At 43.9% G+C, this 20,468-nt stretch overlaps 1 protein-coding gene across 1 annotated transcript in view; it reads left to right on the top strand.

Moving 5' to 3' along the window:
- The window catches only part of FA2H (fatty acid 2-hydroxylase), a 756,208-nt gene that overhangs the window by 543,372 nt on the left and 192,368 nt on the right, over positions 1-20,468 (top strand). The window contains exon 4 of the mRNA XM_085637797.1: positions 2,342-2,445. Within this exon, the coding sequence (XP_085493923.1) occupies positions 2,342-2,445 (104 nt within the window). The remainder of the gene's footprint in view (positions 1-2,341; positions 2,446-20,468) is intronic.

Raw genomic sequence — 20,468 nt, 5'->3', positions numbered from 1 at the left:
ATCGTCTGCTTGCTATCGGTTTGACCGTGGGTGCATCACCCAGTGTCGGATCTGTAGGTATGTTACTCAGTCAGCTTCCAGGCGGCTGTAATCTTTTTTCAAGCTTCATCAAATAGAAAGCCGAATCTTTGCAGCCTCCAGTCCATCGGTGGGAGTGATCTGCATGAAGGCCTGGGAGAAAGTCTGGGTTATTGAAGATAAGAGTCATCGGGGATGGAAATGTCATTAGGGCTTCGCACATCACAACCTTATCCCAGACCGTAATTTTGACTTTGATTATGGGTTACGGGGAAGGTGTACAGACTCAGGGGTCTGTGTTTTTGGGCCAACCATGGACCTGTCCATATATGAATCCCTGCAACCGCCTGATCCATGAAGCACCTGTGCTCCTCCAAGGCCTCTCAACCCCATTCAAGCATAAATGTGAGTTGAGTTGGCTTGAAATATTGAGGACTGTCCGGCCTCGATTTGATGGTGGTGTATATGTGAGGTGACCGTTCATGTGTGACCTCTTGCCATCCCAAACAAACCTATTTATGTCTGCCTGCAGTGCTTGCAATGTGTTCTGGGGAGGGCACATGGGTAGAGCCTGGAAAGTGAACAGGACCGTAGGTAGGATATCGATTTTGAGGGCGGTGATGCAACTCGGCCAAGATAGTCAGTACAGCTTCCAGGTGGAAAAGTCAGTCCTCACATGTTTTAGAAGTGTATAGCAATTAATCTCGAATGTAATGGATGCTGTTGGCACGACCGGACTAGGAACTGAAACCAGCCCTCAGCCTAGGCAGTCAGCTCGACCCGCCCCCAGTGGGCGGGGGGTGCGAGTGGGAAGCACCACTCCTGCTACCGCTTTTGTTACAGGCGGCTGATATTGTAGTACTGCTACAAAACCGGCCACCTGCAACGGAACCAATCCCAGGAGTCCAAAACCGTCTTCCACCCTTCCGGCCCACCGGGGAAACACCCGGTGCCTGCTATGGCCAGTCCAGTCCGACTGTTGGGGAAATTTGTATCCCTTGGTATGGTATAAAGGTCTCTGTCCAAGTGATTGGGTAGCCAGATCCTAGTTGTTCTTTGTGGGCCTGTGAGATTGATGGGTTTAGGAGCTGAGATTTTGTTAGTTTGACTTTAAATTCTGACATCTGACTGAAGCTCTGAAGTTTCTTAATTAAAGCAGGCAGTGGGGCCATGGGGTTGGACAGAGTGACATAACTCGTGGTTTTAACAGATATGCTGGGATAGCGTTGTTGTGTATATCCTGTGGAGAATAGAGAGTCTGATCGAAATCAAGGAAAGTACAGACAATTTGTCTCCGGTGATTTAATTCCCAGCCTTATCCTGTATACTGTATAAGTCAAACTTTATCATAGTTCTTCTTTAGAGTGTAAGAAATGCGTGATTGCACCTCTTTTAGACACAAAGGGGATGGTTATGATCTCTGGCTGAGTTGCCTCCGCCCGACCTCATCTCGGTCAGCGGCTCATTAGGATGCGCCCAAACACTGTTCGGTCACATTCCAACATTTTACAATAAGAGCATGCATTCTGGCCGTAACCCTGCCAAAATGCATGCTTCTATTGTAAAATGAGGTGCAGTTCATCCCTGCACCCCGTGGCAGGCACCTCATGGTGCCTGCCACGGCGTGCAGGGATCAACAGGGGGCCTCCAACCGGAGGCTGTGCACTAAAAGGGGCCCTGCTGGGGGCCCCTCCAAAGTCAAGTTCCGACATCCTTTCCGTGTCCGAAAGGCCAGTAAGGAAAGGCTGCCGAAACCCGAAATCGTAATGCCAAGGGCAGAAAGAGACGTCCTTGGGATTACAGGCCGCATTCCGACTGGCCGACTAGCTCTCTGAATCCGTCGGAAGCCAGCCGTAATGACCGGTTGGATTCCTTTCCTCCGCCTCCATAGTAATGAGGCAGTCGGGAAGGAATCCGATCGACATATTACGATGTGGTCAGAAAGGCTCCAATCGAGGGTCGGAGCCTTTTACGACCACTTAGTAATCAGGCCCTCAATTTAACCCACTGACACCTGGAGAATAACCCATGCAAGCCCAAATGCATGTTTGGGCAGGGCAAAAAAACATTTTATGTTTTTAGATGAAAAGAATATGTTTTTGAAATAAAGCAAAGATTCTTTTATTGAATCCTGTGTACCATGGAACTGCTTAGAAGCCAAAACGTAATTTGTCATAAGCACTTCAAGTTGAGAGCATTGTTGGATTCACGTTGTTCTATGACTGATGCTCTCTAGACCTAGATTGTGATTAGCTGATGTAGGCGCTATATCTCTTTAATGCTACAATAATCCTCCATTCTGCTTGTCTCTCCCTCTGTGTAGGTACATAGTCCTCGGTGTGTGGGTTCCTGTGTTACTCTACCTTTGCTTGCACAGCTACACTGCCATGGCCAATGAGGATACAAGACTTGCTGTTGTCAGCACAGGTAATGAATGTCATATGAAGCCTCAGCTCGGGCACCCTATATCTATGTGTTTGTGAATGTGCATATATGTGTCTGTGTGCCTGTATACATTTGGCTTTCTTATCTGTGAGGTTGTGAAACTGTTGCTTTGTTCGAGAGCTCCAAGTCTGCATCTGCATAAAGATTTGTATTCCCTTTTATGTGTCTTTTCCTGATTGGCTTACCAAGATCTGTTGGTTTGAAAACATACACAGGCATAAAGAGTGAGTTTGGCTCAGCGCCCTTCACCTATTGCTTTGTGGCAGTTTCAATCATTTCTTAGGAAGACTGCAGGAGTATTTTGGTCTCATCTCTATATTGGAAATTATTCCAATTTTCTAAGGGGTGCTTCTGCTGAAGTGCATCAGGTTCCTTGTTTTCAGGAGCAGCAGCGGCTGGCAGGTGAATAGAGAAGCCATCGTGAAATGAAGGTTTTCCCCGCTACAGGCAACATGTAAGTAAGTGTGAAGCACTAGAACATTAGTTAGATGTCAGTTTTCAATGAAATCCTTTTTTCTGTGCAGCTAAAGCTACATAGACCTGAGAAGTACCATAAAGTGTCTACCTACTTATTTAGATAATGCATCAAATAAGTCTTTTGTTTTTGTTGTGACTTGTGTTGATTTTCATGGGGAAAGCTGCCTTTGAGAAGGGGCGGCTTCTCCGTTATTGTGGAGCAACAAAGCCCCCTACTAAAAGCCAGCAGAGGCAACCGATAAAAATAAAATGATAATAAAACATTTCTATTATTCTTTAATTTTTCCTCCTGCGGGCTTCGACCTGAGGGAGTGGTGGGCCATCCCTACTGATGCTGCAGCACCAGGGAGGAGGGGGTAGTAGTGGGCATTGCTCGGTGCTCATGACTGTGGGGCCGGCCAAACCGTCATGAGCACTTAACCTTTCTCCAACCCAAGCTGTGTTGTACTGGTGCAGATTGGGGTGTACAAATTCTCCCTACTTCCACGGATAGAGTAATTTCACAGATACACGCACCCACACACATCATACGCTTGGGCCCATTTCACTAACATACGCTCAAAAACTCTACCATCACTGAACCTGTGGAAAGAAAAACTCCTAAACACCCTGCATCTACACTGAGGTCGATAAGACCTAATTGTGACTGTCCTGAGTCATGATCTAAACAATCTATACAATAATAATCAAATAGAGTACTCAATAATTGACAAGAAATAACCACCGACACTGTAATCAAAATTATGGTACTTTATCTAAAATTAGTCAAAGAAAATCAATCAGAGCAAATCATTTCTCTCATAATTACCTATTCTAGCTAAATGTCAGAATGGGTCAGGACAGGTCTCTCAGTAGAAGTCTCCCGAGTCGCCGTCCTCACAGCATAGATCCTCACCAACGCAGGTTTGGGAAGAAAATGGCAAGTGGCAAAAACCCTCTCTAGGCTAACAATATTTATAATGATTCTAACAAAAGAAAGCAACATAAAATGTTTTAGATATCCGCTGAGCCGCTGAGCAGAGCGAGCAGGAAAGGATGTAGCATCGCTACATTTGGAAAATCTCCGCTCAGAAAAAATCACAAAAATAAAAAGACGGAAAGCGGAACTAAACTTTCGAAAGTATCGCCTCATGTTCATATTTCCTCTGCACCAACATTATGACTTCAGAGTCCATTCAGTTCATTCATTATGGCTCCTTTGTCCTCCAAGGTTACTCGGATGTTCTGGATGTCCGCCCAGAACTGCTGTGCTCACGGAAAATTTCAAACCAGGCAAAGACTGTGGTCAGATGACTCTCGACCATGTTCAGCAAGGCCTTCTCATCACAAATTATTACTCGAGCCCAGGCTGCAAACGGCAGCCATCTTATATTAGGCCAAGACGTACCATCTTAATTAAAAGAGACAAAAACAAAGTTACCACAGCATAGTGATTAAACAGTGTTAACCCCACTAATACCCTTATGTGTATGTAATTATCTAGCCTTTGCATCACAGAAAAGCATTAATACATAACAATCCAAAAGCGTTTTGTGCTTTAAAATAAACAGCACCCAGCAACGTTTATTTAATAAAACATGCACATTATTAATAAGCAAAACGAAAGCATTCCCACGTGTCGTTTTTCTCTCATTAGTACGTATTGGTTAGTTAGAACATTTACACAAAACAAATAATTAGTAATTATGAATTAATATTTTTAATTTTTGACACATAGACAAACCGGAGCTTAAAAACCCAATAGATTTTCAACAGAAAATTCTGCTCCAGCAATCCCCCCTTTGGTGATTTTATCACCAAATAAACAACCCAAAAAAAAAATTAGTGAAATTTAGTCCCATTTTAGGAGAAATTTGGAAATGTCTTTTTCTCCTTACACAATACTACACACCAGACACCCTTTCATCATCCCTCTTTGTCTCCAAGTAAACACTCTCCCTTAATTCTTCTAATTCTATTTCTTGTGGTTCTCTTTTCAACCTTTTATTTCTCTTTTCATTATTTCTTTTGATTAATTTATTTTTCCCTCCCCTGTTTTTACAACATAAACACACCAATCTTAATATCAATAAAGCAACAATTATACAGGTCAAAGGAAACAATATCTTACCTATAATAGTACTACCTATTTTTGCAATAAAACTCTTAACAGCAACTATTTTATTAGCTAATCTAGTCCAAATACTCTCAGCTTCAAGTGGTACTAATTCTTCATGCAAATCAGTAATATTTTTGATATAGACCTTCAGGTCTTTGCTTTCGTCTGGAATGTAAGTGCAACAATGTTGAACTTTCAGCATTCCACAAACTCCACCCTCCTTGGCTAATAGAATATCAAGGGCAAGTCGATTTTGCATTGACATGGCACGTACGGCAATCAATTCCGTATTCACCAAAAGAAACCCTCCAGCGGTATTTGTCGATAAGCGATCCACCACTGTTGACAGTTTCTGAATTCCATAAGCATTCAAAGAAATTCCCACTGCAGGAATTAAAGCTCCAAAAATGTCACCCACTATTTCAGACCAAGTTTCTCTCTTAAAACGCGTTAGTAAATTAATATGTTCTACATCTTCTATTCTATCTATATGAAAGATCTTTGGAAAGACCAGGCCCACATAACACGTGCCATACCAATGGTCAGGCAACCTGTAATAAGCCTTGTTCCCACAAACATAATACACTCCTGGAAAAATCGTATCCTCTCCTCCCTTGAAACCCCATCCTGTCGCAATGAAGTATGTATCATGACACTCACTAGTCCCAACAAAATATGTATCATATTGGGATTTCCTTCTTGTAATGCACAGCTTACACTTCTGTGGTGCATCTAGAGCTAAAGTTGGACTAGCCCCATTTCTCAACTCTTTCCCCATCTCAATGTCCCAAATTGTCTCACTCACTTTATATTTCCCTGCTTTCTCATGCATGCTCAATCTCCTTTCTTCTACCATGTTTAGGAAAGCTTTCTCCTCTTCTTTCAGACTGCAAGTTAAATTGTTCTTAAAAATGTAATCTAATGTTAATTCTTCTTTCTCAATAAAAATCTCACCAAAAATGTTAGCTTCTTTAGCTGGATTCAGCTCTTTGTTCATTGGCAATTGCCCAAAAATGTTATCTTTGTTAGACATCTCATAATCTATTTTCCCTAACAAATAAAAAACACTACTTAATACACTACAAGAAATTCCATACGTAGCTGGTAAATGGTGATAAGTAACACCCTCTGAAACGGATGCAGGTAATTGCATACAAACGTAGCAATCCCTAACTTCCATTGTCTTTACATATTCGTATAACAGCTTTGAAAAAACATTACTAGAAAAATCATTAATTGACCTATCTTTATGTACGTAAGTGTTGCTAATTCTAGTCGGAACTACTTTTTGTGAACTTTTCTCTGCATTAGTCCCATTCTCAGTATGTATTTCAAATGTACCTATTGTAACTCTAAATGTAACTAATAAAGCTAAAACACCCCATAATAGCATTAATAATCCAGTACAGCAGCAGCACATTTTACACCATCTTCTCAGGAAGGCACATCTACTTTGATTATTCTCTATGTTAGCCATTTTACTACTTTGACCGTGTCTTTTGACTTAGCCTCTACTACTCCACTACTTGAGTTTCTAGAACTCTGGATTACTTCAACAGCTAATTTTCAGGTTTTCTTCTTTTCACTTTCTCCAAGTGATTTCTTCTGTTCACTCAGTTTGGATACTCATCATTCTTCACTCCAATTTCTTCGACATCAAATTGTATTAGATCTCCAACAATATCCTCAGTATCCGACTTTTCATCAATGTCAGTCAAGATTACTTTCAGGATTTCACCTGTATCTTCCTCAACCACTTCTCGTACAGTCTCCTCTCAATTTCCTTGACTTTCTGCCTCTTCACCTTCAGACAGTGCCACATACGTCCATTCCGGCGACCTATACTTCTGGTTAGGTTTTCTGATTCTTTTGATTCCTTCTGGTTCTTGTTCTTTTGACTCTTTTCTCTTTTCACCTTTTACTGGATTCTGACTCGATACCTCATTCACTTGTTCAGCCTTCGAGGTACTTGCTCGTATCAGTCTATATCTCAGCCTCTTTATTCTGTTGTTAGGCCAAAGATCTCCTCTTACAACCTTTTTCGGTCTTGTTTCTGTATTATTTCTCTCTCCAATCCAAGTTCTCTTTCTCAGAACTCGACCCTCTGATTTTTCATTCTCACTTTCATCCGATTCTGTTTCAAATGCCTCTTGTTCTTCAGCAGCTTTCTTTCGCTCCACAGTCTTTTTCACCACTGTTTGAGACTTCCCTAACTCTTTCCCTCCTCGGGTCTCCGACACGCAATTTTCTTGCTGTCTATTTGTCCCTTTACCTAGCTTATCAGGAATGTTCCCTACACCTCCTCGGGGGTCTTCCGCAATCTGTCCCTCTCTATTTTCTTCTGACCCTGCTTCTTCAGGTGTAATCTCAAGTGGTTCTTCAATCTCCTCTTCTGATTCAGGAGTAGTCTCTGTGGAATTGCTCTTTTCTCTTCTTTTTCCTTCACTGCTTTTCGGAACTTCAGGCTCTTTTGCAGAATCTGATCTTTTTCCCAAGACTTTCAATGGTTCTCTTGAAGTCTTCTCTGACTCTTTTACTGGTTCTGTTTCTTCATCATCACTGGAATCTGACTCTTCAAAATACTCCTTACCAGTCCCGTCTTTTGGATTAGGAACTCTCAGAGTATGACTTGCATGTACCCAGTTTTTCACACCAGCACACTTTACTGCAGTTGTCGTAGTCAGAATAACTTGTCTCGGCCTTCCCCACCTTGGAACCAAGCAATTTCTTCTTCTGTGCACTTTAATCCTCACCCAGTCCCCTGGACTCAGATCATGACCTTGCTTCTTCACAAGTGTGGTAGCTTCTTCTCCAACCTGGTGAAACACAGAATGAACTGCGTCAGCCAGGCCTTTACAGTAATCCAAAATCATGTCATCAGTTATTGTCATCAACTTATTTGCAGGTACATATGCATGACGCATTGCACGTCCCATTAAGATTTCATGCGGACTTAAACCAGTAGTTCTATCTGGAGTAGATCTAATAGTCATTAGCACTAGAGGCAAGACATCAGGCCATTTCATTCCAGTGGCTAAACACATCTTACCAATCCTGTTCTTGATCGTGCCATTTATCTGCTCAACAACGCCAGAAGCCTCTGGTCTGTATGCACAATGTAGCTTCTGCTGTATGCTTAATGCTTCACAAATCAAACTCATGACCTCATTATAGAAGTGTCCACCTCTATCAGACTCAATCGTTACTGGAAATCCGTACCTAGGAATCAACTCTCTTAACAGTAACTTTGCCACTGTTATTCCATCATTTCTCCTAGTCGGATAGGCCTCCACCCATCTTGAAAACAAGCAGACTACCACTAGAACATACCTCAGTCTGTTCACTTGGGGCATTTCAATGAAATCAATCTGCATTCTCGTGAAAGGACCACCTTCTCTACCTATTGTTCCCAGACTCACCACTGTCTTTTTCCCAGTGTTAAATTGCTGGCAAATCAAACATCTTTGACAGATGCTTTCTGCAATTGTCCTGAACTTTGCATTGTACCAAGTCTGTTTAAAAGACCTGATCATCGCATCCCTTCCCAAATGTCCCTGGCCATGATATATCCTTGCCATTGCTGACAACATAGAGTTAGGCATGACTGGTCTACCATCTCTATAGATCCAGACATGATCTGTTTCTCTTGGGGCACAACCTGCCTTGATCCAGTCTTTCTTTTCTTCCTTTCCTGCCTCATCCTGCAACTGTTTCACTTCATCCCACGTCTCTAGGACATTAGTAAACATCACAGAACAAAAAGACATTTCACTTTCTCGTTCCCGATTAATTGACTGGTTGTTTTTCGCACAATATTGTGCAATGTCATTTGCGTATCTATTGCCAACTGTCACAAAATCATCTCCTTGTCCATGAGCAGCACATTTCACAACTGCTAATTCTTTAGGCAACTGTATCGCCTCAAGCAATTTCCCAATCACTTCAGCATTCTTTATTGGAGTCCCACTCGACGTCAAGAAACCTCTCTATAGCCAAAGCTGGCCAAAATCATGCACAACTCCAAATCCATACTGGCTATCAGTTATCACAGTCACTCTCAGATTCTCTCCAATTTTGCAAGCTTTTGTCAATGCCACCAATTCAGCAACTTGTGCAGATTTCACTCCTTTCAATGGTGATGCTTCCATAACCTCTGAAACCTTGCACACTGCATATGCTGCACACAGCACACCCTCATCATTCCTTAGACATGATCCATCCACAAACAACACATGATCACTCTCAAGCAAGGGAAGATCCCTTATGTCTGGTCTCGGTTTTGTACAGAAATCAAGCACATCCAAACAATTGTGATCATCTTCTGTCTTCACACCCACATTTTCAATATCCGGCAACAATGTCGCTGGATTCACATTCACACATCTCTCAAGAGTCACATTTGATGCTCCCAGAATGACTTTCTCATATTTAGTCAGCCGACTATGTGACATGTACTGGGTCCTGCTTCTTGTCAAAAGAATTGCCACATTATGAGGTACGAATACCCTTACAGGATATCCCATTATGATTCCTTCACTTTGTTCCAGGCTTCTGCATGTTGCAGCCACAGATTTCAAACAACCTGGTAAACCTACAGCTACAGGGTCAAGTGTCGATGAGAAGTACGTAATAGGCCTTCTCAGTAATCCGTGCTTCTGAATTAACACTGAAAGTGCACATCCATTCCTCTCACTGCAGTACAACTCAAACTCTTTTTCATAGTCTGGCATACCCAAAGCAGGGGCTTCACACATTCTGTTTTTCAGCTCCTCAAATGCTGCCATTTGTTCTCCATCTAGTTCCAATGGGTCTGTCATCTCACTTTTTGTCAGCTTAATCAGTGGCTTTGCTATCAGAGAAAAATTAATTATCCACTGACGACAATAACCCACCATACCCAGGAACATTCTCACTTCCCTCTGGGTCTTTGGGGCCTTCATTCCCCTGATGATTTTGATCCTGTCATCAGTCACCTTTCTCAGACCTTTCTCAATATTGTGTCCAAGATAATGCACCTCTTTCTTGCAAAATTGCAATTTGGCTGGAGATACCTTTAACCCTCCATCTGCCAGATGATTCAGTAAAGCTATGGTATCTACTTCACAAGCTTCACGTGTCTTTGATGCCACAAGCAGGTCATCAATATACTGCACTGGTACTGAGTTTTCAGGCATAATCAAGCTCTCCAATGATTTTTTCAATAACTGATTGAATATCGAAGGACTCTTTGTATACCCCTGTGGGATACGACACCATGCTAAAATACGCTGGCCAAATCTAAATGCAAAAATCGGCTGGCTGTCATGATGCAATGGAATTGAAAAGAAAGCATGACACAAATCAATCACTGTGTACCACTCAGCATCATGTGGAATCTGATACAAAATCACTGACGGATTTGGCACAATAGGACAACATGCCACTACAATTTGGTTAACTTTTCTCAAATCTTGTACAATCCTGAATTTCCCATTAGGCTTCTTTAGCCCCATTATCGGTGAGTTACACGGGCTACTCAGTAGTTCTCTCAGAACTCCCTGCTGAATCATTTTCTCAATTATAGGAGTTATTCCTTCAATTATTTCTGGTGTCATTTTGTACTGAGGAATGTTAGGATAAGTAATTCCCTCTTTCACTGAAATTTTCACAGGATCTACATTATTCATCAATCCCACATCCTCTCCAGTTAAATCCCAAACTGTTCTTTTCACTGTGTCTCTCAGCTCTTGAGGCAAATCCTCCGGATTAAATACAGCAAATGCACCAACCATTTCACTCTCTCTATTTCCCAGAGTAATTCGGTACAAAACATCCTCATCTGGTGTTTCAAAAGCTATTCCATCCGGTGTACAAAAAATTGTACAATTCATCTTACATAGCAAGTCCCTACCTAACAAGTTCACTGGACTAGTGTCACAAACAATAAATGTGCATGTCTGAAAATTTCCCTATTTGTACTCTTACTGGTTCAGTAAGACGTGTCTTGATTTGTGTATTGGCTACACCAACTACTTGGATTGCTTCATCCGAGAGAGGAAGATTTCTAATATCTGTTGACCTGACAGTTGATCTTGTCGCACCTGTATCTACTAAAAAAGTAACACTTTCTTCATTTATTTTCCCATCTACAAATGGTCCTGCCTGGTCTATTTCTAGAGTTGCACCAAGTATGCACTCTTCCTCCTCTCCTCGGCACCGTCAATAATCACCTTCAGACTCACTCCCTTCATTCTTTAACAAGTACTGTTGTACTTGGTTAGAACGCCTTGGTTTGTTTACCTGCTCATCATTGTAGAATCCTGATTGTACTTTTGTGACCCTCTATTCTGCGGCAAGGGCGGTTTTGGCTCTTGACTCTGCTGTCTCACAACAGGAGGTTGTTGCTGCTGTCGATTATTCCCTTCGTTCTGCACCTGTTGATTTAAGGGTTTACCCTCATTATTCGCTAATGGTGGATTAGTACATTCAGATCTCCAATGTCCCAGTTGGCCACAGTTGTGACATGGGAACTTCTTTTTTGCTTCCTCAAGATTCCCCTTTCCTTTCCCCGCATACCTGGGCCTATTCCCTGCATTATTTCCTGCACTATTCGCCTGTTCCACCAACTGTGCTTCCTGTCTTTCCGCAACTTTCACTTGTGCCCACATTGCTTTCTCTTTCAGCTTTCTCTGTTTTGCTTCAATTTCATCACTGAAGTATTTTGCATGTCTCAGAATCTCATCTATTTTCTTACTCTGCCAGTCCACTGTGTGTTCACGAATTCTCTCACTAATCTCAGGTCTCAGGCCATATACAAATCTGTATACAAAATGACTCAAATCTTTGTCACCCAGGTGTTCATCTCCACTGAATTGTTTAAAAGCCAGTATCAGCCTCTCGTAAAAAGCATGAACTGATTCTTTTGCTTCCTGTTGTGTTCGATCTATTTTAACCCAGTCTGTCTCTTTTGGAGGTACCTTACTCTTCAAGTATACCATCACCTGTTCATACTTTCTCATTACCTCTGGATCTGGTGCTCCTGTTCTCTGATCTCTTGGATATTCCTCAGTAGGCCAACTCACAACTATTTTACACTCAGTCCACAAGTCTGCTGGAACAATTATATCAAACAGACTATTCAGGTCAATCCACAGCACTTTTGACAATTTCACAAACCTGTCTACCTGCCTATACCACTCGACGGGCTTTTCTCTCAGTCGAGGGAAATCATTCGTAAATGATAGAATATCCTGTCTGGTCCATGGAACATGTACATATCCTCCTCCAGGTATTTCTCTCATAGGATAAGCAACAGTAGATGCTTTCTCTTTTTCTCTCACAGGAAATGCTGAATAAGTTCTATCCTCTGATTCTTCTCTTTTCTTGTACCACCTATCCTTCCACTTTTCTACATCACCCCATGTTCGCAATAATGCGACCATTTCTTTAATCTGTCCTGTTCTACCAGCACCATTCAGATTTTCAATGTCTTTATCTGTGAAATCCATCCTGTAAGACTTCTGCAAAGCTTTCACTTTATCAATGTCAATTCCCTGTTCATTCGCTACTGCTCTTAATCTGTCATGTGTATTTCTTGCTCTCCAGGTGATGTTTTTGCACATAAACAACAGCTCACCTTCATGATGGTTTTTTAGAATTTCTGTAGGAACTGTCCCTGCAACAAGCTCTTCTAATTCTACACGTAACCTAGCCACATCAATTGCCTGTGAATCTTTATCCCTTTTTTGAAGAACTTTCATCCAATCATTCAAATCTTCAGCTGTAATTTCAGTAGTTTTTCTTACTGGAAGCACTTTCTTCTGCGGTTCTAAAATCGGCATCCCTGAACAACTAGCTTCACTAGCATCCATTCTCGAATTAGACTGTACCTCTAATCCCTCACTCCAGGTGTCATGTCTGGATTGTCTCAGATCACTATTTTCTGTCCTTGTTCCTGAATCTCCTGAAGGACCAGCAAAACTTGTTATCTTATTTCCAACATATGGAATCACCAAACCATTTTCACCTGTCCTCTGCTTGTCAAAAACAGGCATAACTGGACCTATGGTTACAGGTACTGTAACAGCTTCCAGATTCTTTGTTAACTCTCTAATCTTTTCAGTCAGCTCTGATGTAGTTCTGGCTAATTCTCTTGTATTCTCGTCACCACATCAATTCTCTCTCTCTCTGAAAGGATTACCACTTCTTAACTCAGGTGTCACAACTTCTGTCTCAATGATACACAATGTATCTCTTATTGGAGAAACAACTGGTGTGCTCTCTTCTGGTTCTGGTCTATATGGAGGTGGTCTCTTGTAAATCATGTCATTCAAGACCTCATCCTCATACTCATTAACTCCATATCTTCTCACTTCTGCCTCAGGAACCCTTTCTGCTCCCTTCCTTTCTTCTTCAACAGTCCTCATAGGATATAATCCCTCTGACATGCTAGCATCTCGCCATCTTTTCATTCGATCATTATGAGTTTCACGATCATGTCTCCTGCCAAACATGTGCCTGTAATTTCCTCCAGACCTCTGTTTTTCTCGCTCATGTACTTCCTCTTCCCATTCCACTAAAGCCTCAAACTGTGTCGGCCTTGGTCTTGGGTCAAGACATAACATCTTTTCCCGTAAATTTCTCAACACGGCCAGATTAAATGAACCATGTTCCGGAAATGCTAGGACACCATCTTCCTTTGTATACCTAACCCAATTCTCCAACCATATACAGGTATGATACCCATATCTCGCAGCCATGAAGGATGCAGGTGTTTTCGCTGGAGGTAACAATTCACCCTCTCTTGTTTTAACATCTTTATCCTTGTCAAACCAGCGCTTTATCTTTCCGAACAAAGATTTTTTCTTTTTCTCTTCTTGGTAATACATTTTAACGTTTACCAAAACTTTCTAATCCCTTCCGTATTACAACTGCACAATACGATTTTCAACCAATAACAGCACGACTCACACTAACGCACCAATCCTGGAGCGTCTACGTCACTAGAATACCTCTTCCAATCCTTGCGCGGCTCACACCAACGCACCAATCCTAGCGCGAGCACTGTTCCGATCCACTACCCAATCAGAGCGCGGTCTCTATGACGTCAGCAGTCGCTGCAGTCGCTTCTGTCTCCTGTCTCCTGTCACTCGTCTGCCCCTCCTTCACAAAATTTCTCAGTAGACTTCGTGTCAAATTTCTACAAAATCTATTAGTTACAACATATAAACATCTCTATTGTCTGCTTCGCTAACCACAGAATAGTAAAGAAAATCTATTTCACAAGAATCCCGTTGACACAGTAGCACATCCCTCTACTCTGCCCTTCTATCATGCATTCATTAACTGTTTCCCCTAGGACTTATCCAAAGAGTTTTACAATCAACTAAATGCTCTTACATTCACGCACATTCATACAAGAAAATCTAGTACATACACACAGAATCCTGCTTCCCCGAGAACAGCGAACAATCTGTCCCGCTACAGAATTATAACACACGTTAACCAAGCAGCTTACCTCTGCCCAGTCCTTCAAACAAGCTCAGAGAATACCTATTACTTCTCCCGCGATAAGCTTTAACGGTGAACCTTTTGGATCCCTGGGACTTAAGACTAGAGTTTCACAGATAACCTTCACTATCATACACACTCCTTTTATACCAGAAATATATCTAATAGTAACATACGACGATGTCACTGATTCCGAACCCAGACAATGTGACGCGCAACTTCAATTGTCACACGTTTTTCCTACAATCCCGTCTTTCCCGAGAGCAGTATATACTTCCTTCTGCCCTACTACGGAACTGCTACTAGCTCCCAAGTTCCAGAAGCACTACATATAACTCAACACGACAACTTCAACATATAGTATTAGTACATATACCAACATCAATCAATCAATAATCAATAAGCCAATGTACAAGCAATCTAATCAGATCAAGACAATCATCAATAACCATCAAATTCTGCTACCAGGAAATTGGTGCAGATTGGGGTGTACAAATTCTCCCTACTTCCACGGATAGAGTAATTTCACAGATACACGCACACACACACATCATACGCTTGGGCCCATTTCACTAACATACGCTCAAATACTCTACCATCACTGAACCTGTGGAAAGAAAAATTCCTAAACACCCTGCATCTACACTGAGGTCGATAAGACCTAATTGTGACTGTCCTGAGTCATGATCTAAACAATCTATACAATAATAATCAAATAGAGTACTCAATAATTGACAAGAAATAACCACCGACACTGTAATCAAAATTATGGTACTTTATCTAAAATTAGTCAAAGAAAATCAATCAGAGCAAATCATTTCTCTCATAATTACCTATTCTAGCTAAATGTCAGAATGGGTCAGGACAGGTCTCTCAGTAGAAGTCTCCCGAGTCGCCGTCCTCACAGCATAGATCCTCACCAACGCAGGTTTGGGAAGAAAATGGCAAGTGGCAAAAACCCTCTCTAGGCTAACAATATTTATAATGATTCTAACAAAAGAAAGCAACATAAAATGTTTTAGATATCCGCTGAGCCGCTGAGCAGAGCGAGCAGGAAAGGATGTAGCATCGCTACATTTGGAAAATCTCCGCTCAGAAAAAATCACAAAAATAAAAAGACGGAAAGCGGAACTAAACTTTCGAAAGTATCGCCTCATGTTCATATTTCCTCTGCACCAACATTATGACTTCAGAGTCCATTCAGTTCATTCATTATGGCTCCTTTGTCCTCCAAGGTTACTCGGATGTTCTGGATGTCCGCCCAGAACTGCTGTGCTCACGGAAAATTTCAAACCAGGCAAAGACTGTGGTCAGATGACTCTCGACCATGTTCAGCAAGGCCTTCTCATCACAAATTATTACTCGAGCCCAGGCTGCAAACGGCAGCCATCTTATATTAGGCCAAGACGTACCATCTTAATTAAAAGAGACAAAAACAACGTTACCACAGCATAGTGATTAAACAGTGTTAACCCCACTAATACCCTTATGTGTATGTAATTATCTAGCCTTTGCAACACAGAAAAGCATTAATACATAACAATCCAAAAGCGTTTTGTGCTTTAAAATAAACAGCACCCAGCAACGTTTATTTAATAAAACATGCACATTATTAATAAGCAAAACGAAAGCATTCCCACGTGTCGTTTTTCTCTCATTAGTACGTATTGGTTAGTTAGAACATTTACACAAAACAAATAATTAGTAATTATGAATTAATATTTTTAATTTTTGACACATAGACAAACCGGAGCTTAAAAACCCAATAGATTTTCAACAGAAAATTCTGCTCCAGCAGTACAGCTGGGTGGAGAGCCTACACTGGCTCCCAGTCCATGTCTGAGCCCCAAACCAGGGCCCTCAGACCAATCCCAGCACTGCTCTCGTGTTGGGAATTGCATTCCCAGCATGAGAGCCGCATGGGAGCCTGCGCAGTTGGTTTTATAGTTCCCCCTCCCCCGCCTCACCACTTCGCAATACGAGTGACCGCTGCTGCTTTTCAGTCTAGTTCCCTGACCCACATCATTATTTTCCTTTCTTCCTTTAAAACCTTGACAAATATACAAGAATGTGTTACAGGTGAGAGTCATTTAGTTACTTTGTGACCACTCCCTCAGCCCATTCTTAAATGATGTCTTTCATATTTATTTCAATCCTGAGGAGTATTGCATAGGTTTGTATAGTGGAAATTGGCCAATGTTGTCTCTGAGATTGCATGCTGTGCCATCAATTCCTGGGCTATTACTGCCTTAGTGATTAGAAGGCACATTTTACAATTTGCTGAGTAAGCTGACCTTTATGTGGTTTAAGTACAGTAGACCATCCTTATCGGGCTCACTTCACTGCAACACAGTTGCCTTGGGGAAACATTTTCTTACTTCTCTCACAGCCCACTGGGATGACGAGAAGAGAGTAGCTTCAGTCATGACCAGGGAACGATGTGGTCAACTCAACCATATTGAGTTTTGCCTCACACCATCCTTCGATCTAGCACTCGTCCTCCACCCACATGGCACCTTTCATTGTTTGTCTTTTGTGAGGGCAGATACATGCATGTTTAATTCACCAAAATGCCTGGGGTTGCGGAAGTGACATCGCAAGCCCTTTGATATTTTCGTGATATTGCCGTGATGGCTCGCGCGTGAGAGGGCGAGTGCGGGGGGGTCGCGGGGGTCACGTGAGGGGGGAGTGCACATGGTAGTAACTAAATAAATAAGTTACCTTGCCGTCGGGTCCCTGGTCGCTGCTCCTGCTCTCCTGGAACTCGAGGAACAGGAAGCAGGCCCCATTGACTAATCACAACTCTGCAATGCACCATTGTGATTGGTAAGCACCCAGGCTCCCTGACCGATCACAACCCTGCAATGCAGCGTTATGATTGGTCTGAGCATCCTGGTTGGACGCTCAGGTAGGCATGTTCTCCATGCAGGCTGTAATGCATCCTGCATGGAGAACAGGGAAAGTGTGCATGACTGGTTTGGGCGGCCCGAGAGGGCTGACCAAACAGTCATTGCGCACTTTGGAGTGGGCCAACCACTCCTCCCCTGCCCTGCTCCATGAGCAGAGCAGCCCAGCCCACCTGCAAAGAGGCAAGAAACATTAAATGATAATAACTTAACCGACCCCCGCCTGCGCAAGGTGTGGTCATGAGCCAGCCGACTTTCTCCATATGGTATGGTCGTGCCCACTCTTGGCACGATTCTGGGGAGACATTGAGGAGGAACTCACTGAGGTATTGGGGTGGGAGATCCCACACGACCCGAAGCATGCGATCTTGGGCATCACGGACGGGTTGGATGGGTCCAGAAATGAAAAATTATTTTACACTACAGCGATGGTGGTTGCTAAGAGGGACATAGCTTCTGCCTCGAAATGTCCTGACCCTCCCACCGTGGGGAAATGGCGGGCCGGGGTTGACTGGTGCGCCACGCAGGAGAAAACAATGTATGCAACGCGTGACTGCCCCAAGAAGTATCGTAGGGTTTGGGGTAAGTGGTTGGGGGGCTTGGTTTAATTTCGTAGGGGATGCTCCAAAAGTTGTCCTTTGGATTTTGTATGTAAGTAACCTTTGGATTGTCCAGATCACTGCATACATTCTTCTGTTATCACGGTATCTTGATGATCGGCTGGTGTTCTTTGTTAAAATCAATACAATTTGTTTATCAAAATAAAAAGCATATAAGACATCATATTTGTAAGCAGAAATACATTTGAGCATGCAAAGACAGTTTTGATCATTAAAAACAATACAACTCTTGCATTTTAAAATTTCCTTAAAGAAGCGGCTTCTGTCAAATCTTCCCATGCTTCTTCCTTTCTTTCCATCTTCCTTTCCTCCACGACTCTCGGGAAATCACACCTAGTCTTTTGGACATCCTTAGGATTGCTTGGTGTTAATTTGAATACCGCTTTTAGTTGTCTATGAGCCGCAGAGCAAGCTGCGTTGATCCATCGATGTGGGACAGCCTCTAAGGTAGGTCTATGGGTGAACAAGTCGCTTGAGATAGATTTACATAACCTTTTGAATTCCGTTAAGACCGAAACGTGACTGGGATTTTCTTCCAGGCACACCATGATAGACTCTATGTTGGCTGCCAATTTTCTGAATAAGTCTAAGTGGGTCCACCTTTGCTCATTTCATCCGTAGTTCTTTATTCTTTGTAAGAGACTGTTAGACGGCGACCTCAGAGGAGCCCGGAGGGGGCCCTGACTATCCTGAGACCAACCCTCGAGGTATCGTAGCCGGTCACTGGCGGGAGACTCCTCAGGGGAGGAATCTCGTATCTAGGATCGTACACTCAGCACCACACGACAAAGAGACGCCACACCGTGAGTTCTTAAGAACCAATCTTTATCAAATCGGAGTCGTAGGATCGTTATGATCAGCAAGGCAAATATATACAAGCAGAGCACGGGCTCACAGAGTCTCGGGGAGGGTAGGAGGTAGCGGGACAGTCTTTGGGGATATGGATCAAATGCAGGGGCGTACCTGGCGCACAGCTCACAATCCTCGAGCTGGGGGATACGCTTGTCGTCGTCGGGGTCCGGCGGGCCCAGGGGAGTCTGTGGGAGCCGCGAGTCACTCAGCAGGGCTCAAGCACAAGTTCGGAGGTCTTACGATCTTCAGGGAGCCGCGAGTCACTCAGCAGGGCTCAAGCACAAGTTCGGAGGTCTTACGATCTTCAGGGAGCCGCGAGTCACTCAGCAGGGCTCAAGCACAAGTTCGGAGGTCTTACGATCCTCAGGGAGCCGCGGTTACTCAGCAGGGCTCAGGTGTTTCCAAAGGCGAATCTGCCGGATAGTCCCAGAGCACCCCTTGTTATAGGTCGACCCTTCTTTGATGTCCGGAGTCTGTGCAGGCAGGGGTCTTGTAACCTGGGGGTCGCTTGTCGGGGTTTCCTGCCAGTGTCTTTTGATCCTTTCAGGGCCGGGTTGGGAGGAGTCCCAGACACCCAGCAGGCGTGGAGCCAGCCCTCGGGGAGGCCGGAGGGCCGATCGAAACCCACCTTCCCAGGGGAGCTCAGAGGTGCGATGGAAACTGCTCCTCCCTCTCCCATCCCAATGGGAGCGCGATGTCCTCCAGCCGGAGTGGCGCCTCTATGCCTGGGTCGCGCTGGGGCCGGGCGGCCATCTTGGTGCATGAAGTGGGCACGCGGGCCCGGTGTGGCCGAAAGGAGGAAGGCCACGGACGGGGAAGTCCGGGTCGGGTGTGTGTGTGTTCTGGTGGGAAGGATCGGCTAGGCTGTGTGCTCGGGGGCTGCATGAGGTGCATGGGTCAGGATATGTGGTGCGGGGACAGGGATGGCCATGCCACGAGGCCGGGTCTAACACGCGTCCCCCCCAGCTGAAAGCCGGAGAGAACTACCCATCGTCTTGGGGGTTCTCTTCGCTGAGGCGGAAGAACCGGGAGAGGCCATCGGCGTTGGCGTGGTCAGTACCTGGGCGATGTTCCACGGTGAAATCCATCCCCTGGAGGGAGATTGACCACCGCAGTAGTTTGGGGTTTTCTCCTCGCATCTGCATGAGCCATCCCAAGGGGCGATGGTCGGTTTGGACTTTGAAATGGGTGCCGAACAGATAAGGGCGTAACTTCTTGAGGGCCCAGACTACGGCGAACGCTTTGCGCTCGATGGTGCTCCATCTCTGTTCTCTGGGCAACAGCCTTCGGCTGAGGAATGCTACGGGCTGGTCTAGGCCTTGGTCATTCACCTGGGACAGGACGGCCCCAATCCCATGCTCGGAGGCGTCCGTTTGCACCACAAACTCCTTGAAGTAGTCGGGGGCCTGGAGGACGGGGGCAGTGCACATGGCCGCTTTCAGGGCATCGAACGCCTCTTGGCAGGCAGAGGTCCACTGCACTTTCTTGGGTTGTTTCTTGGACGTGAGTTCCGTGAGGGGACCGACCAGGCTGCCGTACCCCTGGATGAATCTCCGGTAGTAG

Source organism: Triturus cristatus, chromosome 12, assembly GCF_964204655.1.
Source record: "Triturus cristatus chromosome 12, aTriCri1.1, whole genome shotgun sequence".
Classification (NCBI taxonomy): domain Eukaryota; kingdom Metazoa; phylum Chordata; class Amphibia; order Caudata; family Salamandridae; genus Triturus; species Triturus cristatus.
The sequence above is the reverse complement of the archived record's forward strand: the minus strand, read 5'-3'. Positions and strand labels throughout refer to the sequence as shown.